Here is a 24,396-nt window from a genome sequence, read left to right as displayed (position 1 = left end):
GGGTGGTAGTGGTGGGTGGTAGTGGTGGGTGGTAGTGGGTGGTAGTGGTGGGTGTGTACGTGACCACCCAGTGGTGTCACGTCTCCTCGCCTACCACAGTGTGAGTGGTGGGTGGGTGGTGGTGGGTGGTAGTGGTGGGTGGTAGTGGGTGGGTGTGTACGTGACCACCCAGTGGTGTCACGTCTCCTCGCCTACCACAGTGTGAGTGGTAGTGGGTGGTAGTGGTGGGTGGTAGTGGTGGGTGTGTACGTGACCACCCAGTGGTGTCACGTCTCCTCGCCTACCACAGTGTGAGTGGTAGTGGGTGGTAGTGGTGGGTGGTAGTGGTGGGTGGTAGTGGTGGGTGGTAGTGGTGGGTGTGTACGTGACCACCCAGTGGTGTCACGTCTCCTCGCCTACCACAGTGTGAGTGGTAGTGGGTGGTGGGTGGTGGGTGGTAGTGGGTGGTAGTGGTGGGTGTGTACGTGACCACCCAGTGGTGTCACGTCTCCTCGCCTACCACAGTGTGAGTGGTAGTGGGTGGTGGGTGGTGGGTGGTAGTGGGTGGTAGTGGTGGGTGTGTACGTGACCACCCAGTGGTGTCACGTCTCCTCGCCTACCACAGTGTGAGTGGTAGTGGGTGGTAGTGGGTGGTGGTGGTGGGTGGTAGTGGTGGGTGTGTACGTGACCACCCAGTGGTGTCACGTCTCCTCGCCTACCACAGTGTGAGTGGTGGGTGGGTGGTGGGTGGTAGTGGGTGGTAGTGGGTGGTAGTGGTGGGTGTGTACGTGACCACCCAGTGGTGTCACGTCTCCTCGCCTACCACAGTGTGAGTGGTAGTGGGTGGTAGTGGTGGGTGGTAGTGGGTGGTAGTGGTGGGTGTGTACGTGACCACCCAGTGGTGTCACGTCTCCTCGCCTACCACAGTGTGAGTGGTAGTGGGTGGGTGGTGGTGGGTGGTGGTGGTGGTGGGTGGTAGTGGTGGGTGTGTACGTGACCACCCAGTGGTGTCACGTCTCCTCACCTACCACAGTGTGAGTGGTGGTGGGTGGGTGGTAGTGGGTGGGTGGTGGTGGGTGGTAGTGGTGGGTGGTGGTGGGTGGTAGTGGTGGGTGGTAGTGGTGGGTGTGTACGTGACCACCCAGTGGTGTCACGTCTCCTCACCTACCACAGTGTGAGTGGTGGTGGGTGGGTGGTAGTGGGTGGGTGGTGGTGGGTGGTAGTGGTGGGTGGTGGTGGGTGGTAGTGGTGGGTGGTAGTGGTGGGTGTGTACGTGACCACCCAGTGGTGTCACGTCTCCTCACCTACCACAGTGTGAGTGGTGGTGGGTGGGTGGTAGTGGTGGGTGGTGGTGGGTGGTAGTGGTGGGTGGTAGTGGTGGGTGGTAGTGGTGGGTGGTAGTGGTGGGTGTGTACGTGACCACCCAGTGGTGTCACGTCTCCTCGCATACCACAGTGTGAGTGGTGGTGGGTGGGTGGTAGTGGTGGGTGGTAGTGGGTGGTAGTGGTGGGTGTGTACGTGACCACCCAGTGGTGTCACGTCTCCTCGCCTACCACAGTGTGAGTGGTAGTGGGTGGTAGTGGGTGGGTGGTAGTGGGTGGGTGGTAGTGGTGGGTGTGTACGTGACCACCCAGTGGTGTCACGTCTCCTCGCCTACCACAGTGTGAGTGGTAGTGGGTGGTAGTGGTGGGTGGTAGTGGTGGGTGTGTACGTGACCACCCAGTGGTGTCACGTCTCCTCGCCTACCACAGTGTGAGTGGTGGGTGGGTGGTGGGTGGTAGTGGGTGGTAGTGGGTGGTAGTGGTGGGTGTGTACGTGACCACCCAGTGGTGTCACGTCTCCTCGCCTACCACAGTGTGAGTGGTAGTGGGTGGTAGTGGGTGGTGGTGGTGGGTGGTAGTGGTGGGTGTGTACGTGACCACCCAGTGGTGTCACGTCTCCTCGCCTACCACAGTGTGAGTGGTGGGTGGGTGGTGGGTGGTAGTGGGTGGTAGTGGGTGGTAGTGGTGGGTGTGTACGTGACCACCCAGTGGTGTCACGTCTCCTCGCCTACCACAGTGTGAGTGGTAGTGGGTGGTAGTGGTGGGTGGTAGTGGGTGGTAGTGGTGGGTGTGTACGTGACCACCCAGTGGTGTCACGTCTCCTCGCCTACCACAGTGTGAGTGGTAGTGGGTGGGTGGTGGTGGGTGGTGGTGGTGGTGGGTGGTAGTGGTGGGTGTGTACGTGACCACCCAGTGGTGTCACGTCTCCTCACCTACCACAGTGTGAGTGGTGGTGGGTGGGTGGTAGTGGGTGGGTGGTGGTGGGTGGTAGTGGTGGGTGGTGGTGGGTGGTAGTGGTGGGTGGTAGTGGTGGGTGTGTACGTGACCACCCAGTGGTGTCACGTCTCCTCACCTACCACAGTGTGAGTGGTGGTGGGTGGGTGGTAGTGGGTGGGTGGTGGTGGGTGGTAGTGGTGGGTGGTGGTGGGTGGTAGTGGTGGGTGGTAGTGGTGGGTGTGTACGTGACCACCCAGTGGTGTCACGTCTCCTCACCTACCACAGTGTGAGTGGTGGTGGGTGGGTGGTAGTGGTGGGTGGTGGTGGGTGGTAGTGGTGGGTGGTAGTGGTGGGTGGTAGTGGTGGGTGGTAGTGGTGGGTGTGTACGTGACCACCCAGTGGTGTCACGTCTCCTCGCATACCACAGTGTGAGTGGTGGTGGGTGGGTGGTAGTGGTGGGTGGTAGTGGGTGGTAGTGGTGGGTGTGTACGTGACCACCCAGTGGTGTCACGTCTCCTCGCCTACCACAGTGTGAGTGGTAGTGGGTGGTAGTGGGTGGGTGGTAGTGGGTGGGTGGTAGTGGTGGGTGTGTACGTGACCACCCAGTGGTGTCACGTCTCCTCGCCTACCACAGTGTGAGTGGTAGTGGGTGGTAGTGGTGGGTGGTAGTGGTGGGTGTGTACGTGACCACCCAGTGGTGTCACGTCTCCTCGCCTACCACAGTGTGAGTGGTAGTGGGTGGTAGTGGTGGGTGGTAGTGGGTGGTAGTGGTGGGTGTGTACGTGACCACCCAGTGGTGTCACGTCTCCTCGCCTACCACAGTGTGAGTGGTAGTGGGTGGTAGTGGTGGGTGGTAGTGGGTGGTAGTGGTGGGTGTGTACGTGACCACCCAGTGGTGTCACGTCTCCTCGCCTACCGCAGTGTGAGTGGTAGTGGGTGGGTGGTGGGTGGTAGTGGGTGGTAGTGGTGGGTGTGTACGTGACCACCCAGTGGTGTCACGTCTCCTCGCCTACCGCAGTGTGAGTGGTAGTGGGTGGTAGTGGTGGGTGGTAGTGGGTGGGTAGTGGTGGGTGTGTACGTGACCACCCAGTGGTGTCACGTCTCCTCGCCTACCACAGTGTGAGTGGTGGGTGGTAGTGGTGGGTGGTAGTGGGTGGTAGTGGTGGGTGGGTGGTGGGTGGTAGTGGTGGGTGGTAGTGGTGGGTGTGTACGTGACCACCCAGTGGTGTCACGTCTCCTCGCCTACCACAGTGTGAGTGGTGGGTGGTAGTGGTGGGTGGTAGTGGGTGGGTGTGTACGTGACCACCCAGTGGTGTCACGTCTCCTCGCCTACCACAGTGTGAGTGGTGGGTGGTAGTGGTGGGTGGTAGTGGGTGGTAGTGGTGGGTGGGTGGTGGGTGGTAGTGGTGGGTGGTAGTGGTGGGTGTGTACGTGACCACCCAGTAGTGTCACGTCTCCTCGCCTACCACAGTGTGAGTGGTGGGTGGTAGTGGTGGTGGGTGGTAGTGGTGGGTGTGTACGTGACCACCCAGTGGTGTCACGTCTCCTCGCCTACCACAGTGTGAGTGGTAGTGGGTGGTAGTGGTGGGTGGTAGTGGGTGGGTAGTGGTGGGTGTGTACGTGACCACCCAGTGGTGTCACGTCTCCTCGCCTACCACAGTGTGAGTGGTGGGTGGTAGTGGTGGGTGGTAGTGGGTGGTAGTGGTGGGTGGGTGGTGGGTGGTAGTGGTGGGTGGTAGTGGTGGGTGTGTACGTGACCACCCAGTGGTGTCACGTCTCCTCGCCTACCACAGTGTGAGTGGTGGGTGGTAGTGGTGGGTGGTAGTGGGTGGGTGTGTACGTGACCACCCAGTGGTGTCACGTCTCCTCGCCTACCACAGTGTGAGTGGTGGGTGGTAGTGGTGGGTGGTAGTGGGTGGTAGTGGTGGGTGGGTGGTGGGTGGTAGTGGTGGGTGGTAGTGGTGGGTGTGTACGTGACCACCCAGTGGTGTCACGTCTCCTCGCCTACCGCAGTGTGAGTGGTGGTGGGTGGTAGTGGTGGGTGGTGGTGGGTGGGTGGTAGTGGTGGGTGTGTACGTGACCACCCAGTGGTGTCACGTCTCCTCGCCTACCACAGTGTGAGTGGTAGTGGGTGGTAGTGGGTGGTAGTAGTGGGTGGTAGTGGTGGGTGTGTACGTGACCACCCAGTGGTGTCACGTCTCCTCGCCTACCACAGTGTGAGTGGTGGGTGGGTGGGTGGTGGTGGGTGGTAGTGGTGGGTGTGTACGTGACCACCCAGTGGTGTCACGTCTCCTCGCCCACCGCAGTGTGAGTGGTGGTGGGTGGGTGGTGGTGGGTGGTAGTGGTGGGTGTGTACGTGACCACCCAGTGGTGTCACGTCTCCTCGCCTACCACAGTGTGAGTGGTAGTGGGTGGTGGTGGGTGGTAGTGGTGGGTGGTAGTGGTGGGTGTGTACGTGACCACCCAGTGGTGTCACGTCTCCTCGCCTACCGCAGTGTGAGTGGTAGTGGGTGGTGGTGGGTGGTAGTGGTGGGTGGTAGTGGTGGGTGTGTACGTGACCACCCAGTGGTGTCACGTCTCCTCGCCTACCACAGTGTGAGTGGTAGTGGGTGGTGGTGGGTGGTAGTGGTGGGTGGTAGTGGTGGGTGTGTACGTGACCACCCAGTGGTGTCACGTCTCCTCGCCTACCACAGTGTGAGTGGTGGGTGGTAGTGGTGGTGGGTGGTAGTGGGTGGTAGTGGTGGGTGTGTACGTGACCACCCAGTGGTGTCACGTCTCCTCGCCTACCGCAGTGTGAGTGGTGGTGGGTGGTAGTGGTGGGTGGTAGTGGGTGGGTGGTAGTGGGTGTGTGTGTACGTGACCACCCAGTGGTGTCACGTCTCCTCGCCTACCGCAGTGTGAGTGGTAGTGGGTGGTAGTGGTGGGTGGTAGTGGGTGGGTGGTAGTGGGTGGGTGTGTACGTGACCACCCAGTGGTGTCACGTCTCCTCGCCTACCACAGTGTGAGTGGTAGTGGGTGGTAGTGGTGGGTGGTAGTGGTGGGTGGTAGTGGTGGGTGTGTACGTGACCACCCAGTGGTGTCACGTCTCCTCGCCTACCGCAGTGTGAGTGGTGGGTGGTAGTGGGTGGTAGTGGTGGGTGGTAGTGGGTGGTAGTGGGTGGTGGTGGTGGGTGGTGGTGGTGGGTGTGTACGTGACCACCCAGTGGTGTCACGTCTCCTCGCCTACCGCAGTGTGAGTGGTGGTGGGTGGTAGTGGGTGGTGGTGGTGGGTGGTAGTGGTGGGTGTGTACGTGACCACCCAGTGGTGTCACGTCTCCTCGCCTACCGCAGTGTGAGTGGTAGTGGGTGGGTGGTGGGTGGTAGTGGTGGGTGGTAGTGGGTGGTAGTGGTGGGTGGTAGTGGGTGGGTGGTAGTGGTGGGTGTGTACGTGACCACCCAGTGGTGTCACGTCTCCTCGCCTACCACAGTGTGAGTGGTAGTGGGTGGTAGTGGTGGGTGGTAGTGGTGGGTGTGTACGTGACCACCCAGTGGTGTCACGTCTCCTCGCCTACCGCAGTGTGAGTGGTAGTGGGTGGTAGTAGTGGGTGGTAGTGGGTGGTAGTGGTGGGTGTGTACGTGACCACCCAGTGGTGTCACGTCTCCTCGCCTACCACAGTGTGAGTGGTAGTGGGTGGTAGTGGTGGGTGGTAGTGGTGGGTGTGTACGTGACCACCCAGTGGTGTCACGTCTCCTCGCCTACCGCAGTGTGAGTGGTAGTGGGTGGTAGTAGTGGGTGGTAGTGGGTGGTAGTGGTGGGTGTGTACGTGACCACCCAGTGGTGTCACGTCTCCTCGCCTACCACAGTGTGAGTGGTGGGTGGGTGGTGGGTGGTAGTGGTGGGTGGTAGTGGTGGGTGTGTACGTGACCACCCAGTGGTGTCACGTCTCCTCGCCTACCGCAGTGTGAGTGGTAGTGGGTGGTAGTGGTGGGTGGTAGTGGGTGGTAGTGGGTGGGTGGTGGGTGGTAGTGGGTGGGTGTGTACGTGACCACCCAGTGGTGTCACGTCTCCTCGCCTACCGCAGTGTGAGTGGTAGTGGTGGGTGGTAGTGGTGGGTGGTAGTGGGTGGGTGGTAGTGGTGGGTGTGTACGTGACCACCCAGTGGTGTCACGTCTCCTCGCCTACCGCAGTGTGAGTGGTGGTGGGTGGTAGTGGTGGGTGGTAGTGGGTGGGTGTGTACGTGACCACCCAGTGGTGTCACGTCTCCTCGCCTACCGCAGTGTGAGTGGTAGTGGTGGGTGGTAGTGGTGGGTGGTAGTGGGTGGTAGTGGTGGGTGTGTACGTGACCACCCAGTGGTGTCACGTCTCCTCGCCTACCGCAGTGTGAGTGGTAGTGGGTGGGTGGTGGTGGGTGGTAGTGGGTGGTAGTGGTGGGTGTGTACGTGACCACCCAGTGGTGTCACGTCTCCTCGCCTACCGCAGTGTGAGTGGTAGTGGGTGGGTGGTGGTGGGTGGTAGTGGTGGGTGGTAGTGGTGGGTGGTAGTGGGTGGTAGTGGTGGGTGTGTACGTGACCACCCAGTGGTGTCACGTCTCCTCGCCTACCACAGTGTGAGTGGTGGGTGGGTGGTGGTGGTGGGTGGTAGTGGGTGGTAGTGGGTGGTAGTGGTGGGTGGTAGTGGTGGGTGTGTACGTGACCACCCAGTGGTGTCACGTCTCCTCGCCTACCGCAGTGTGAGTGGTAGTGGGTGGTAGTGGTGGGTGGGTGGGTGGTAGTGGGTGGGTGGTAGTGGTGGGTGTGTACGTGACCACCCAGTGGTGTCACGTCTCCTCGCCTACCGCAGTGTGAGTGGTAGTGGGTGGGTGGTGGGTGGTGGTGGTGGGTGGTAGTGGGTGGTAGTGGTGGGTGTGTACGTGACCACCCAGTGGTGTCACGTCTCCTCGCCTACCACAGTGTGAGTGGTAGTGGGTGGGTGGTGGGTGGTGGTGGTGGGTGGTAGTGGGTGGTAGTGGTGGGTGTGTACGTGACCACCCAGTGGTGTCACGTCTCCTCGCCTACCGCAGTGTGAGTGGTAGTGGGTGGGTGGTGGTGGGTGGTAGTGGGTGGTAGTGGGTGGTAGTGGTGGGTGTGTACGTGACCACCCAGTGGTGTCACGTCTCCTCGCCTACCGCAGTGTGAGTGGTAGTGGGTGGGTGGTGGTGGGTGGTAGTGGGTGGTAGTGGGTGGTAGTGGTGGGTGGTAGTGGTGGGTGTGTACGTGACCACCCAGTGGTGTCACGTCTCCTCGCCTACCGCAGTGTGAGTGGTAGTGGGTGGTAGTGGTGGGTGGTAGTGGTGGGTGGTAGTGGTGGGTGGTAGTGGTGGGTGTGTACGTGACCACCCAGTGGTGTCACGTCTCCTCGCCTACCGCAGTGTGAGTGGTAGTGGGTGGGTGGTGGTGGTGGGTGGTAGTGGGTGGTAGTGGGTGGTGGTGGTGGGTGGTGGTGGTGGGTGTGTACGTGACCACCCAGTGGTGTCACGTCTCCTCGCCTACCGCAGTGTGAGTGGTAGTGGGTGGGTGGTGGTGGGTGGTAGTGGGTGGTAGTGGGTGGTGGTGGTGGGTGGTGGTGGTGGGTGTGTACGTGACCACCCAGTGGTGTCACGTCTCCTCGCCTACCGCAGTGTGAGTGGTGGTGGGTGGGTGGTGGTGGGTGGTAGTGGTGGGTGGTAGTGGTGGGTGTGTACGTGACCACCCAGTGGTGTCACGTCTCCTCGCCTACCACAGTGTGAGTGGTAGTGGGTGGGTGGTGGGTGGTAGTGGGTGGGTGGTAGTGGGTGGGTGTGTACGTGACCACCCAGTGGTGTCACGTCTCCTCGCCTACCACAGTGTGAGTGGTAGTGGGTGGTAGTGGTGGGTGGTAGTGGGTGGTAGTGGTGGGTGTGTACGTGACCACCCAGTGGTGTCACGTCTCCTCGCCTACCGCAGTGTGAGTGGTAGTGGGTGGTAGTGGGTGGTAGTGGTGGGTGGTAGTGGGTGGGTGTGTACGTGACCACCCAGTGGTGTCACGTCTCCTCGCCTACCGCAGTGTGAGTGGTAGTGGGTGGTAGTGGTGGGTGGTAGTGGTGGGTGGTAGTGTGTGGTAGTGGGTGGTAGTGGTGGGTGGTAGTGGTGGGTGTGTACGTGACCACCCAGTGGTGTCACGTCTCCTCGCCTACCGCAGTGTGAGTGGTAGTGGGTGGGTGGTGGTGGGTGGTAGTGGTGGGTGGTAGTGGTGGGTGTGTACGTGACCACCCAGTGGTGTCACGTCTCCTCGCCTACCGCAGTGTGAGTGGTAGTGGGTGGTAGTGGTGGGTGGTAGTGGGTGGGTGGTAGTGGTGGGTGTGTACGTGACCACCCAGTGGTGTCACGTCTCCTCGCCTACCGCAGTGTGAGTGGTAGTGGGTGGTAGTGGTGGGTGGTAGTGGGTGGTAGTGGTGGGTGGTAGTGGTGGGTGTGTACGTGACCACCCAGTGGTGTCACGTCTCCTCGCCTACCGCAGTGTGAGTGGTAGTGGGTGGTAGTGGTGGGTGGTAGTGGGTGGTGGTGGGTGGTAGTGGTGGGTGGTAGTGGTGGGTGTGTACGTGACCACCCAGTGGTGTCACGTCTCCTCGCCTACCACAGTGTGAGTGGTGGGTGGGTGGTGGGTGGTAGTGGTGGGTGGTAGTGGTGGGTGTGTACGTGACCACCCAGTGGTGTCACGTCTCCTCGCCTACCGCAGTGTGAGTGGTAGTGGGTGGTAGTGGTGGGTGGTAGTGGTGGGTGTGTACGTGACCACCCAGTGGTGTCACGTCTCCTCGCCTACCGCAGTGTGAGTGGTAGTGGGTGGTAGTGGTGGGTGGTAGTGGGTGGTGGTGGGTGGTAGTGGTGGGTGGTAGTGGTGGGTGTGTACGTGACCACCCAGTGGTGTCACGTCTCCTCGCCTACCACAGTGTGAGTGGTGGGTGGGTGGTGGGTGGTAGTGGTGGGTGGTAGTGGTGGGTGTGTACGTGACCACCCAGTGGTGTCACGTCTCCTCGCCTACCGCAGTGTGAGTGGTGGGTGGTAGTGGGTGGTAGTGGTGGGTGGTAGTGGGTGGTAGTGGTGGGTGTGTACGTGACCACCCAGTGGTGTCACGTCTCCTCGCCTACCGCAGTGTGAGTGGTGGTGGGTGGTAGTGGGTGGGTGGTAGTGGTGGGTGGTAGTGGTGGGTGGTAGTGGTGGGTGTGTACGTGACCACCCAGTGGTGTCACGTCTCCTCGCCTACCGCAGTGTGAGTGGTGGGTGGTAGTGGGTGGGTGGTAGTGGTGGGTGGTAGTGGTGGGTGGTAGTGGTGGGTGTGTACGTGACCACCCAGTGGTGTCACGTCTCCTCGCCTACCGCAGTGTGAGTGGTAGTGGGTGGGTGGTGGTGGGTGGTAGTGGTGGGTGGTAGTGGGTGGTAGTGGTGGGTGGTAGTGGTGGGTGTGTACGTGACCACCCAGTGGTGTCACGTCTCCTCGCCTACCGCAGTGTGAGTGGTAGTGGGTGGTAGTGGTGGGTGGTAGTGGGTGGTAGTGGTGGGTGTGTACGTGACCACCCAGTGGTGTCACGTCTCCTCGCCTACCGCAGTGTGAGTGGTGGGTGGTAGTGGTGGGTGGTAGTGGTGGGTGGTAGTGGGTGGTAGTGGGTGGTAGTGGTGGGTGGTAGTGGTGGGTGTGTACGTGACCACCCAGTGGTGTCACGTCTCCTCGCCTACCGCAGTGTGAGTGGTGGGTGGGTGGTAGTGGTGGGTGGTAGTGGGTGGTAGTGGGTGGTAGTGGTGGGTGGTAGTGGTGGGTGTGTACGTGACCACCCAGTGGTGTCACGTCTCCTCGCCTACCGCAGTGTGAGTGATAGTGGGTGGGTGGTGGGTGGTAGTGGTGGGTGGTAGTGGGTGGTAGTGGGTGGTAGTGGTGGGTGGTAGTGGTGGGTGTGTACGTGACCACCCAGTGGTGTCACGTCTCCTCGCCTACCGCAGTGTGAGTGATAGTGGGTGGGTGGTGGTGGGTGGTAGTGGTGGGTGGTAGTGGTGGGTGTGTACGTGACCACCCAGTGGTGTCACGTCTCCTCGCCTACCGCAGTGTGAGTGGTGGTGGGTGGGTGGTGGGTGGTAGTGGTGGGTGGTAGTGGTGGGTGGTAGTGGTGGGTGTGTACGTGACCACCCAGTGGTGTCACGTCTCCTCGCCTACCGCAGTGTGAGTGGTGGTGGGTGGGTGGTGGTGGTGGGTGGTAGTGGTGGGTGGTAGTGGTGGGTGGGTGGTGGTGGTGGGTGTGTACGTGACCACCCAGTGGTGTCACGTCTCCTCGCCTACCGCAGTGTGAGTGGTAGTGGGTGGTAGTGGTGGGTGGTAGTGGGTGGTAGTGGGTGGTAGTGGTGGGTGGTAGTGGGTGGGTGTGTACGTGACCACCCAGTGGTGTCACGTCTCCTCGCCTACCGCAGTGTGCGTGGTAGTGGGTGGGTGGTGGTGGGTGGGTGGTGGGTGGTGGTGGGTGGTGGGTGGTGGTGGGTGGTAGTGGTGGGTGGTAGTGGGTAGTAGTGGGTGGTAGTGGTGGGTGGTAGTGGTGGGTGTGTACGTGACCACCCAGTGGTGTCACGTCTCCTCGCCTACCGCAGTGTGAGTGGTAGTGGGTGGTAGTGGTGGGTGGTAGTGGTGGGTGTGTACGTGACCACCCAGTGGTGTCACGTCTCCTCGCCTACCGCAGTGTGAGTGGTAGTGGGTGGGTGGTGGTGGGTGGTAGTGGGTGGTGGGTGGTGGTGGGTGGTAGTGGTGGGTGGTAGTGGGTAGTAGTGGGTGGTAGTGGTGGGTGGTAGTGGTGGGTGTGTACGTGACCACCCAGTGGTGTTACGTCTCCTCGCCTACCGCAGTGTGAGTGGTAGTGGGTGGGTGGTGGGTGGTAGTGGTGGGTGGTAGTGGTGGGTGGGTGGTAGTGGGTGGGTGTGTACGTGACCACCCAGTGGTGTCACGTCTCCTCGTCTACCGCAGTGTGAGTGGTAGTGGGTGGGTGGTGGTGGTGGGTGGTAGTGGTGGTGGGTGGTGGTGGTGGGTGGTAGTGGTGGGTGGTAGTGGTGGGTGTGTACGTGACCACCCAGTGGTGTCACGTCTCCTCGCCTACCGCAGTGTGAGTGGTAGTGGGTGGGTGGTGGTGGGTGGTAGTGGTGGGTGGTAGTGGGTGGGTGTGTACGTGACCACCCAGTGGTGTCACGTCTCCTCGCCTACCGCAGTGTGAGTGGTAGTGGGTGGGTGGTGGTGGGTGGTAGTGGTGGGTGGTAGTGGGTGGGTGTGTACGTGACCACCCAGTGGTGTCACGTCTCCTCGCCTACCGCAGTGTGAGTGGTAGTGGGTGGTAGTGGTGGGTGGGTGGTGGTGGGTGGGTGGGTGGTGGGTGGGTGGGTGGGAGAGTGGGTGGGTGGGAGAGTGGGTGGGTGGGAGAGTGGGTGTGTGGGTGCGTGGGTGGGTGAGTGAGTGGGTGGGTGGGTGAGTGGGTGGGTGGTGGTGGGTGGGTGGTGGTGGGTGAGTGAGTGAGTGGGTGGTAGTGGGTGGGTGGGTGAACCCCCCATGACCCCCCCATGACCCCCCCCCCTCCCCCACAGCTGCTGGACCGGCTGTCCCCCCTGGACGAGCGTCTGGCCCCACAGCTGAAAGCTGTGCTGCAGGCCGCAGCCCGGAACGACGGCCCCCGGGCCTCCCACCAACCACGACCACGCCGTCCCATCCCCGCTGCGGTACGGACCAGCAGTGGATAGAACACGGACACCGTGAACCCCACCCACAGTGAACACCACCCACCCACACGGACACAGTGAACCCCACCCACCCACACCCACCCACACGGACACCGTGAACCCCACCCACCCACACGGCCACCCTGAACCCCACCCACCCACACTACCACAGTGAACCCCACCCACCCACACGGACACAGTGAACCCCACCCACCCACACCCACCCACACGGACACCGTGAACCCCACCCACCCACACTACCACAGTGAACCCCACCCACCCACACGGACACAGTGACCCCCTCTGCTGAACCCGGATGGTGGTGGTGGTGGTGACGGAGACGCCGGTTTATTTGTGGCACGTGCTCAGGAGGAGGTGGAGGAGGTGGTGGAGGAGGAGGTGGAGGAGGTGGAGGAGGAGGTGGACGCAGAAAAGGCTCTACGCTTCTACGACAGCGTGGTTCAAAACCTGCAGCAGAAGCGCAGAGACAAGCAGAGGTCTCACCCCCTCCCTCGTGTGTCTCACCCCCCGTGTCTCACCCCCCCGTGTCTCACCCCCCGTGTCTCACCCCCCGTGTCTCACCCCCCGTGTCTCACACCCCGTGTCTCTCCCCCCGTGTCTCACCCCCCGTGTCTCACCCCCCATGTCTCACCCTCTGTGTGTCTCACCCCCCGTGTCTCACCCCCCATGTCTCACCCACCCCGTGTCTCACCCCCCCCGTGTCTCACCCCCCGTGTCGCACCCCCTCCCTCGTGTGTCTCACCCCCCGTGTCTCACCCCCCGTGTCTCACCCCCCGTGTCTCACCCCCCGTGTCTCACCCCTTCCTGTCTCACCCCCCGTGTCTCACCCCCCGTGTCTCACCCCCCGTGTCTCACCCCCCGTGTCTCACCCCCCGTGTCTCACCCCCCGTGTCTCACCCCCCCCTCGTGTGTCTCACCCCTCGTGTCTCACCCCCCTGTGTCTCACCCCCTCCGTGTGTCTCACCGGCAAAACAAGCCCCCTACCTCCTCGCGGTGCCGGACGGGCAACTCTGTCGTGGACAGTGCTGTGGGGGGAGGTCCAATTGTGATTGGCTCCTCCCCTCATGGCGTCTGTGACCACCACAGGGGCTAAACGGGGGCTCTGGACGGGTGCGAGGGGCTGGTAACCCCTCCACCTTCAATTAATTACCACTAAACCACGAGTTAAACTGAAATATATAACTAATAAGCTTGTGCCGGAGGCCCCGGGGGGCCAGGCGTCTATGACGTCTTCTGGCCAAATGCCAATTGGCGGAGCCAGGAGATTGAATACCTACCCTCGGGGCTCCTCCAGAAACAACGAAAAGCCACTACGGGTGGCCACGTGGAATGTTCGAACGCTCACTGCGGAGGAGAGGCTGCCACTCCTCTGTCGGGAGCTGGACCGGTACCGCCTGGATCTCTGCGGCATTCAGGAGGTCCGGTGGACCGGCTCTGGCTCCTGCCACCATGAGGGGTGGCCAGTCCTCTACTCGGGGCAGCAGACTGCCAAACAACAGGGTGTGGCTCTTCTTTTGAACAAAAGAATGAAGGGGGCGTGGGAGCGTGGCGGTGAGGTGTGGGAAGCTGTAAGCCCCAGGTTACTTTGGGCTCACCTTCCCATCAACCGGAGGCGAGGAATGGTGGTCGTGGTTACTTATGCCCCCACCGAAGATGAATATCCGTGGAGGGATGCAGGCAAAGCCGATGAGTCAGATGCCTTCTATGACCTCCTGTCACAGGTGCTGGCTAAAGTGGCCGCTCAGGATAGAGTCATCTTGTTGGGTGACTTCAATGCCCGAGTTGGTCATGATGCTGGCACCTGGTCTGGAGTGATTGGAGGGCATGGGCCAGATCAGCTCAATAACAACGGTAGGAGGCTGCTAGATTTTTGTGCAGCCCATGGGCTTGTAATTACCAACACGCTGTTCTGGCATCGGCGCATCCACACAACATCATGGATGCATGCCGGGTCCAAGCAAGAACATCTGCTGGACTACATAGTGATGGACCAGCGGATGCGAGCCCATGTCTTTGACACCAGGACCTACCGTGGAGCTGATCTGCCCTCTGACCATCGACTAGTCATCTGTAAGATGCGCCTGCCATTCTTCTACTCCGGTGGTGGGTGTACACCCAGGACCCCATTCCAACCTAAAGTGGCCTGGTCTCAGTTATCTGATGAAAGTTGCAAGCGAGAATTTCATCATTGCTTGCGGCTGGGATTGGCATCGTCCCCGACTCCTCCTGATGTCGAGGGTAAATGGGCGAGGTTTAGGACTGTGACTCATGCAGCTGCAATGGCTGCTTTGGGTACGCGGTCCAGACCTCCCCAGAGACCCTGGCTGACAGAGGAGGTGTTCAGGATGGTTGAGAAAAAGCGACAGGCCCACTGTCATCGGCTACAGAATCCCACGTCAGAGAATGAGGAGGCTTACCGCAGCCTTCGCTCGGAGGTTCGGAGAGCCGTGAGGCGCTGCAAGGATGGGTGGTGGTCGTGGGTTGCTGAGGAGATGGAGTCTGCCTCAGTGGCCCGTGATCACAAATCTCTATTTAACTCCATCAAAAAAGTAACCTGCAGCGCCATACCTATTACCATCATTAGGGGAAAAACGGTGATCCAATCTCCGACCCCCAGGAACAGGTTTGCAGATTTGCTGAGCATTTCTGTGAGGTCCTGGGGGAGGGAAAATCCCTCAGCCAGGAAAACATCGTGGCACAAAGTGGGGATGACCCTGCTGAGGCTGCGGTGCCTCAAATATTGGAAGAAGTCACCCCCTGTGAGTGGCTGGCTGAGGTGCCATCTGTTGAGGAAGTACTGAAGGCGATCCGGAGTCTGAGACCAGGAAAGGCAGCGGGCAGAGATGATCTCCCAAGCGAAATGCTGAGGGAGGGTGGCGTTTGTGCACAGACTGCCCTATATGACATCATAACAACAGTCTGGACCACTGGACGGGTTCCGCACAGACTGTAACAACTACATGGGCATCTCACTCCTCAGTGTGCCGGGAAAGGTCCTGGCAAGGATTAATCAGCATCGCCTTGCCAGGCACGCTGAGGAGAGGCTTGCGGAGCCCCAATGCGGTTTCAGCAAAGGGCGGTCCTGCACAAATGCCATATTTTCTGTCCGTCTGCTACAGCAGAGGTGTAGGGAATTCCAACAAGACCTACATCTCTGCTTTATTGACCTGGTCAAGGCCTATGATACCATCAGTAGGCCTGGGCTCTGGGTTGTTCTTCGTGCTTTTGGAGTACCTGACCCTCTGCTCACGATCATTAAGGACCTTCATGATGGTGAGCGGGCCCGGGTAAGTCAGAGCCATTCCTTGTACACCTTGGGGTGCGACAGGGATGTCTTCTGGCTCCCACATTATTTCACATCTATTTTGACCACGTAGTTCGTGAAGCCTTCAATAGCTGTACCGGGGGAATCTCCATATGGTACAGATATAATGGGAGGCTGATCGATGCCCGCGTGCGGTCAAGGGATGGCTCCCTATTGCTCAATCACGTTATGTATGCTGATGATTTGGTAATAGCTGCTCATTCAGAGGAGGAGTTGGAGACGCTGCTGCTGAGACTGGAGCGTGCCACTAAGAGGTGGGGCCTTACCATCAGCCCCACCAAAACTAAGCACCTGCCTGGGTATTTGTACCATCGGACACTCCACCCCCACAACTCCCAATCGGTGATAGGGCAGTTGTGGAGAGAGTGGAGAGTTTCCCATACCCAGGCAGTGTGCTTATGACCGGCTCCAGTTTAACAGCAGAGGTCTCACTCCGAATCAGTTGAGCGGCAATATCTTTTCATCGGTTGCGTAACGCTGTGTGGAAGCTACCTGGTCTGTCGCTCCGCACGAAGCTTCAGGTCTTCTCGGCCACGGTCATTCCCTCCCTTCTCTACGCTTGCGAAACGTGGACCCCCCTAATGGAACATCTTCGCCGGTTAGAAACATTTAGGCTGGCCTGCCTACGATCCATGCTGGGTTTAACCAGACTGGATTGTGTGAGGAGCTCACAAATTCTTGAAAGATCTGGGCAAGGTCCCATCGGTGAGCTCCTCCGGCGGGCAAGGCTGCGATGGCTGGGTCATGTTGCCCGCATGCCCAGCCACCGCATGCCGAAACAGCTTTTGTTCGGCCGGATTGAGGGGGCTAAACGGGTGCGGCACGGCCTAGAGAAGAGATGGAGTGATGTGGTACAGGAGGACGTGGAGCTGAGTGGACTTGCCGATGACTGGTACCAGCGGTGTCAAGATCGGCCTCTGTGGAGGAGGCTCGTGAAGGACGCTGCTACTGGGCAGTTGGAGGCAGTCGCCCTCCAACAACAACGGAGGGCGGAGGAGCGACGCTCACAACAACGAGCGGAGCGCCGGGTGGCTAAAGCACAGCGGTTTGGCACAGTAAGGGGGCACAGGTGGTGCATCAGCCAGTCATCTCAGTCAGTCGACCCGTGGCACCTGCTGGGTCTGCCCCGTGACCTCCTGCCAGCGGGCGTTCGACACTTCACGTGATAGCCTCAACGTGCACCTAGCCTGGCACAAGCGTCGTGGTGACGTCACCGCCACTTAGTGGCGAATGGCGGTTGTTGTTGTGTCTCACCCCCCCCCGTGTCTCACCCCCCCCCCCGTGTCTCCCCCCTCCCCTCACCCTGTGTGTGTGCTGTGTACAGTAAGAGGATGATGATGAGGAGGAGCGTTCTGACCGCAAGTGAAGAGTTGAAGTCTCCCGCCGGTGATGGCGACGGTGGCGACGGCGATGGTGGTAAACGTGCCATCACTCACCAGGTGAGCACGCAAGCCTCACCACTCACGCTCACCACTCACACCTCACCACTCACGCTCACCACTCATGCTCACCACTCACGCTCACCACTCACACTCACCGCTCACGCTCACCACTCACACCTCACAACTCACCACTCACGCTCACCACTCACGCTCACCACTCACACCTCACCACTCACACCTCACCACTCACCGCTCGCGCTCACCGCTCACGCTCACCGCTCACCACTCATGCTGACCACTCACGCTCACCACTCACACTCACCGCTCACGCTCACCACTCACACCTCACAACTCACCACTCACGCTCACCACTCACGCTCACCACTCACACCTCACCACTCACCGCTCGCGCTCACGCTCACCGCTCACCACTCATGCTGACCACTCACCGCTCACGCTCACCACTCACGTCTCACCACTCACGTCTCACCACTCACGCTCACCACTCACGCTCACCGCTCATGCTCACCACTCACGCTCACCACTCACGCTCACCACTCACGCTCACCACTCACCTCACGCTCACCACTCACGCTCACCACTCACACTCACCACTCACACTCACGCTCACCACTCACGCTCACCACTCACACTCACCACTCACACTCACCACTCACGCTCACCACTCACGCTCACCACTCACACTCACCACTCAGCACTCACGCTCACCACTCACGCTCACCACTCACACCTCACAACTCGCCGCTCACGCTCACCACTCACTACTCACGCTCACCACTCACCACTCACGCTCACCACTCATCACTCACGCTCACCACTCATGCTCACCACTCACGCTCACCACTCACGCTCACCACTCACACCTCACAACTCACCACTCACGCTCACCGCTCACCACTCATGCTGACCACTCACCGCTCACGCTCACCACTCACGCTCACCACTCACTACTCATGCTCACCACTCACGCTCACCACTCACCACTCACGCTCACCACTCACCACTCACCACTTACGCTCACCACTCACGCTCACCACTCACGCTCACCACTCACGCTCACCACTCACGCTCACCGCTCACCACTCACACCTCACAACTCACCACTCACGCTCACCACTCACGCTCACCACTCACACCTCACCACTCACCGCTCACGCTCACCGCTCACGCTCACCGCTCACCACTCATGCTGACCACTCACCACTCACGCTCACCACTCACGTCTCACCACTCACGCTCACCGCTCACGCTCACCACTCACGCTCACCACTCACGCTCACCACTCACACTCACGCTCACCACTCACGCTCACCACTCACACTCACCACTCACGCTCACCACTCACGCTCACCACTCACACTCACCACTCAGCACTCACGCTCACCACTCACGCTCACCACTCACACCTCACAACTCGCCGCTCACGCTCACCACTCACTACTCACGCTCACCACTCACCACTCACGCTCACCACTCATCACTCACGCTCACCACTCACGCTCACCACTCACGCTCACCACTCACGCTCACCACTCACACCTCACAACTCACCACTCACGCTCACCGCTCACCACTCATGCTGACCACTCACCGCTCACGCTCACCACTCACGCTCACCACTCACTACTCATGCTCACCACTCACGCTCACCACTCACGCTCACCACTCACGCTCACCACTCACACCTCACAACTCACCACTCACGCTCACCGCTCACCACTCATGCTGACCACTCACCGCTCACGCTCACCACTCACGCTCACCACTCACTACTCATGCTCACCACTCACGCTCACCACTCACGCTCACCACTCACCACTCACGCTCACCACTCACCACTCACCACTTACGCTCACCACTCACGCTCACCACTCACGCTCACCACTCACGCTCACCACTCACGCTCACCGCTCACCACTCACACCTCACAACTCACCACTCACGCTCACCACTCACGCTCACCACTCACACCTCACCGCTCACGCTCACCGCTCACGCTCACCGCTCACCACTCATGCTGACCACTCACCGCTCACGCTCACCACTCACGTCTCACCACTCACGCTCACCGCTCACGCTCACCACTCACGCTCACCACTCACGCTCACCACTCACCACTCACGCTCACCACTCACGCTCACCACTCACACTCACCACTCACACTCACCACTCACCGCTCACGCTCACTGCTCACCACTCATGCTGACCACTCACCGCTCACGCTCACCACTCACGTCTCACCACTCACGCTCACCACTCACGCTCACCACTCACACCTCACCACTCACCGCTCACGCTCACCGCTCACGCTCACCGCTCACCACTCATGCTGACCACTCACCGCTCACGCTCACCACTCACGTCTCACCACTCACGCTCACCACTCACGCTCACCACTCACGCTCACCACTCACCACTCACGCTCACCACTCATGCTCACCACTCACACTCACCACTCACCGCTCACGCTCACCGCTCACCACTCATGCTGACCACTCACCGCTCACGCTCACCACTCACGCTCACCACTCACGCTCACCACTCACGCTCACCACTCACCACTCACGCTCACCACTCACACCTCACCACTCACCACTCACGCTCACCACTCACCACTCACGCTCACCACTCACGCTCACCACTCACGCTCACCACTCACACCTCACAACTCACCACTCACGCTCACCACTCACGCTCACCACTCACACTCACCACTCACCACTCACGCTCACCACTCACGCTCACCACTCACACCTCACAACTCACCGCTCACGCTCACCACTCACGCTCACCACTCACGCTCACCACTCACCACTCACGCTCACCACTCACGCTCACCACTCACACTCACCACTCACCACTCACGCTCACCACTCACGCTCACCACTCACACCTCACAACTCACCGCTCACGCTCACCACTCACGCTCACCACTCACCACTCACGCTCACCACTCACGCTCACCACTCACGCTCACCACTCACGCTCACCACTCACACCTCACAACTCACCACTCACGCTCACCACTCACGCTCACCGCTCACCACTCATGCTGACCACTCACCGCTCATGCTCACCACTCACACTCACCACTCACACCTCACAACTCACCACTCACGCTCACCACTCACGCTCACCACTCACACCTCACAACTCACCACTCACGCTCACCACTCACGCTCACCGCTCACGCTCACCGCTCACCACTCACGCTCACCACTCACCGCTCACCGCTCACCACTCACCACTCACGCTCACCACTCATGCTCACCACTCACCACTCACGCTCACCACACACGCTCACCACTCACTACTCACCGCTCACCACTCACCACTCACGCTCACCACTCACACCTCACAACTCACCGCTCACGCTCACCACTCACCACTCACGCTCACCACTCACGCTCACCACTCACGGCTCGTTTTGGTGGTGACGGTGGTGGTGGTGGTTGTTGTTGGTGGTGGTGGTGGTGGTTGTGGTTATGGCGGCGGTAGTGGTGGTGGTGTTGACGGTGGTGGTGGTGGCGTCTGTAGTGGTGGTTGTTGTTGGTGGTTGTGGTGATGGTAGGTGGTGGTGTTAGTGGTTGTGGTGGTTATGGCGGCGGTAGTGGTGGTGGTGTTGACGGTGGTTGTGGTGACGTCTGTGGTGGTGGTTGTTGTTGTTGTTGGTGTTGACGGTGTTTGTGGTGTTTGACGGTTGTGGTGTTGACGGTGGTTGTTGTTGTTGGTGGTTGTTGTTGTTGGTGGTGGTGTTGACGGTGGTGGTTGTGGTGGCGTCTGTGGTGGTGGTTGTTGGTGGTGGTGGTTGTTGTTGTTGGTTGTCGTTGTTGTTGTTGTTGTTGGTGGTTGTTGTTGTTGTTGGTGGTGGTGTTGACGGTGGTGGTTGTTGTTGTTGGTGGTTGTTGTTGGTGTTGTTAGTGGTTGTTGTTGTTGTTGGTGGTGTTGACGGTGGTGGTTGTTGTTGGTTGTTGTTGGTGGTTGTTGTTGGTGGTTGTAGTTGTTGTTGGTGGTTGTTGTTGTTGGTGGTTGTTGTTGTTGTTGTTACTGGTTGTTGTTGTTGTTGTTGATGGTGGTGGTGGCGTCTGTAGTTGTTGTTGGTGGTTGTTGTTGTTGTTGGTGGTTGTTGTTGGTGTTGTTAGTGGTTGTTGTTGTTAGTTGTTGTTGTTGTTGATGGTGGTGGTGGCGTCTGCGTTATCCGTGGTGCAGATTTCCCGGAACCGAGGACTCACGGCGAAGCGTAATAAGCTGGACCGCAATCCCCGCGTCAAACATCGCGAGAAGTTCCGTAGGGCCAAGATTCGCCGGGCGGGACAGGTCAGGCGGGCCTGGTGGTGGAGATCGTGGTGCTGGTGGTGGAGATCGTGATGATGATGGTGGAGATCGTGATGATGATGCTGGCGGTGATGATGATGACGATGATGGTAGTGGTAGTGGTGATGATGATGGCAGTGATGATGATGATGATGGCAGTGATGATGATGATGATGGCAGTGATGGTGATGATGGCAGTGATGATGATAGCAGTGATGATGATGGCAGTGATGATGATGATGATAACAGTGATGATGATAGCAGTGATGATGATAGCAGTGATGATGATGGCAATGATGATGATGATAGCAATGATGATGATGATGATGCTGGCGGTGATGATGATGACTATGATGGTAGTGGTATTGGTGATGATGATGATGGCAGTGATGATGATGATGATGATAACAGTGATGATGATAGCAGTGATGATGATGATGATAGCAGTGATGATGATGGCAATGATGATGATAGCAATGATGATGATGATGGTAGCGGTAATGATGATGATAGCAGTGATGATGATGATAGTGATGATGATGATGATAGCAGTGATGATGAAGATGATGATGGCAGTGATGATGATGGCAGTGATGATGATGGCAGTGATGATGATAGCAGTGATGATGATAGCAGTGATGATGATGATGGCAGTGATGATGATAACAGTGATGATGATAGCAGTGATGATGATGATAGCAGTGATGATGATGGCAATGATGATGATGATAGCAATGATGATGATGGTAGCGGTAATGATGATGATGGCAGTGATGATGATGGTAGTGATGATGATGATAGCAGTGATGATGATGATAGTGATGATGATGATAGTGATGATGATGGCAGTGATGATGATGGCAGTGATGATGATGGCAGTGATGATGATGGCAGTGATGATGATAGCAGTGATGATGATAGCAGTGATGATGATAGCAGTGATGATGATGATAGCAATGATGATGATGATGATGGTAGCGGTAATGATGATGATAGCAGTGATGATGATGGCAGTGATGATGATGATGGCAGTGATGGTGATGATAATGATAGCAGTGATGATGATGATGGCAGTGATGGTGATGATGATGATGATAGCAGTGATGATGATGATGGCAGTGATCATGATGATGGCAGTGATGATGATGATGATGGCAGTGATGATGATGATGATGATGGCAGCGATGATGATAATAGCAGCGATGATGATGACGCTAGACATGGTGGTGATGGTGATGAGGATGATGATGGTGATGACATTGATGGTGATGATGGTGGTGGTGATTATGATGATGATGATAGCAGTGATGATGATAGCAGTGATGATGATGGTGATGATTGTGGTGATGGTGATGATGGTGGTGGTGATTATGATTATGATGATGATGATAGCAGTGATGATGATGGTGGTGATGGTGGTGATGATTATGATGATGATGATAACAGTGATGATGATGGTGATGATGGTGATGATGGTGATGGTGATGATGGTGGTGATGGTGATGATGATGGTGATGATTATGATGATGATAGCAGATGATGATGATGCTGATGATGGTGGTGATGGTGATGATTATGATGATGATAGATGATGATGATGGTGATGATTGTGGTGATGGTGATGATGGTGGTGATGATGGTGGTGATGATCGTGATGATGGTGATGATTGTGGTGATGGTGATGATGGTGGTGATGGTGATTATGATGATGATGGTGGTGATTATGATGATGATGATGGTGGTGATGCTTTCGAAGATCCAAGATTTAATGATGGAGCTGTCGGTCTTCACCCCCCCCCCTCCCTCCCCCTCCGCAGGTCCGTGTAGTCCGTTCTGAGATTGTTCGCTACGGAGGGGAATTCTCCGGAATCCGCGCCGGAGTCAAGAAGAGCATCAAGCTTAAGTAGCGGCGGCGGTGGCGCAACCGGACATCCCACCCATCATCGCCACGCTCGCCATTCACCCCCTGCACGCACGCACACACACACACACGTGTGTGTGTGTGTGTGTCTGACACGGCCATCGTGAACCCCCTGAGAGAGAGAGAGACACCCAGACCCAGGGTCTCAGTGTCTCTGACACGGCCATCGTGAACCCCCTGAGAGAGAGAGGGAGACACCCAGACCCAGGCTCTCAGTGTCTCTGACACGGCCATCGTGAACCCCCTGAGAGAGAGAGACATCCAGACCCAGGGTCTCAGTGTCTCTGACACAGCCATTGTGAACCCCCTGAGAGAGAGAGACACCCAGACCCAGGGTCTCAGTGTCTCCGACACGGCCATCGTGAACCCCCTGAGAGAGAGAGAGACACCCAGACCCAGGCTCTCAGTGTCTCCGACACGGCCATCGTGAACCCCCTGAGAGAGAGAGACACCCAGACCCAGGGTCTCAGTGTCTCTGACACGGCCATCGTGAACCCCCTGAGAGAGAGACCCAGACCCAGGGTCTCAGTGTCTCTGACACGGCCATCGTGAACCCCCTGAGAGAGAGACACCCAGACCCAGGGTCTCAGTGTCTCTGACACGGCCATCGTGAACCCCCTGAGAGAGAGACACCCAGACCCAGGGTCTCAGTGTCTCCGACACGGCCATCGTGAACCCCCTGAGAGAGAGAGAGACACCCAGACCCAGGCTCTCAGTGTCTCCGACACGGCCATCGTGAACCCCCTGAGAGAGAGAGACACCCAGACCCAGGGTCTCAGTGTCTCTGACACGGCCATCGTGAACCCCCTGAGAGAGAGAGAGACACCCAGACCCAGGCTCTCAGTGTCTCCGACACGGCCATCGTGAACCCCCTGAGAGAGAGACACCCAAACCCAGGGTCTCAGTGTCTCTGACACGGCCATTGTGAACCCCCTGAGAGAGACACCCAGACCCAGGGTCTCAGTGTCTCTGACACGGCCATCGTGAACCCCCTGAGAGAGAGAGACACCCAGACCCAGGCTGGTGAACTACCCCAGATGTTCATGGGCAACACCACAGGTTTCCACATTCAGTGTCTCATCATCAGCAGCAGCAAAAGCAGAGTCGGGTCCATTCACGATTGGGCTGTACCACAATGGCTGAGGTGTTGGGGGTGGTGGCGTGTTTCGTGGCTTAGATGTCAACAGTTTGGACTGTACCATTGTACAATAATTGTTGGGGTTTTTGTTTTATTAATTCGTGAAGATCAATGGATATGGGAGGGGTTCTCACCTGGATCGTTTAATAAAGGATGTCTCTCTCAAGAGACTGTGAATCTCAATGTTGTGGTCTTGGGTTGATTAAAGGATGCCACTCTCAACAGAGTGAATCTCAATGGTGTGGTCTTTGGTTGAATAAAGGATGAATCTCAATGGTGTGGTATTTGGTTGATGAAAGGATGCCTCTCAACAGAGTGAATCT

At 58.6% G+C, this 24,396-nt stretch overlaps 1 protein-coding gene across 1 annotated transcript; it reads left to right on the top strand.

The window, feature by feature from the left end:
- Nucleotides 1–2,584: 2,584 nt before the first annotated feature.
- Nucleotides 2,585–24,256, top strand: LOC142922583 (something about silencing protein 10-like; the record flags this gene model as incomplete). Its single annotated transcript, XM_076063393.1, has 6 exons — nucleotides 2,585–2,665; nucleotides 11,820–11,951; nucleotides 12,321–12,448; nucleotides 16,622–16,736; nucleotides 20,910–21,017; nucleotides 22,832–24,256. Coding segments are annotated over 6 exons (654 nt in total), but the record flags the coding sequence as incomplete, so codon positions are not given.
- Nucleotides 24,257–24,396: the final 140 nt, after the last annotated feature.

Source organism: Petromyzon marinus, unplaced genomic scaffold (assembly GCF_048934315.1).
Source record: "Petromyzon marinus isolate PM22_M1 ecotype Great Lakes invasive population unplaced genomic scaffold, UKy_Petmar_22M1.pri1.0 PM_Scaffold_11, whole genome shotgun sequence".
Taxonomy (NCBI): domain Eukaryota; kingdom Metazoa; phylum Chordata; class Hyperoartia; order Petromyzontiformes; family Petromyzontidae; genus Petromyzon; species Petromyzon marinus.
This window is presented reverse-complemented; position numbering and strand designations above follow the sequence as displayed.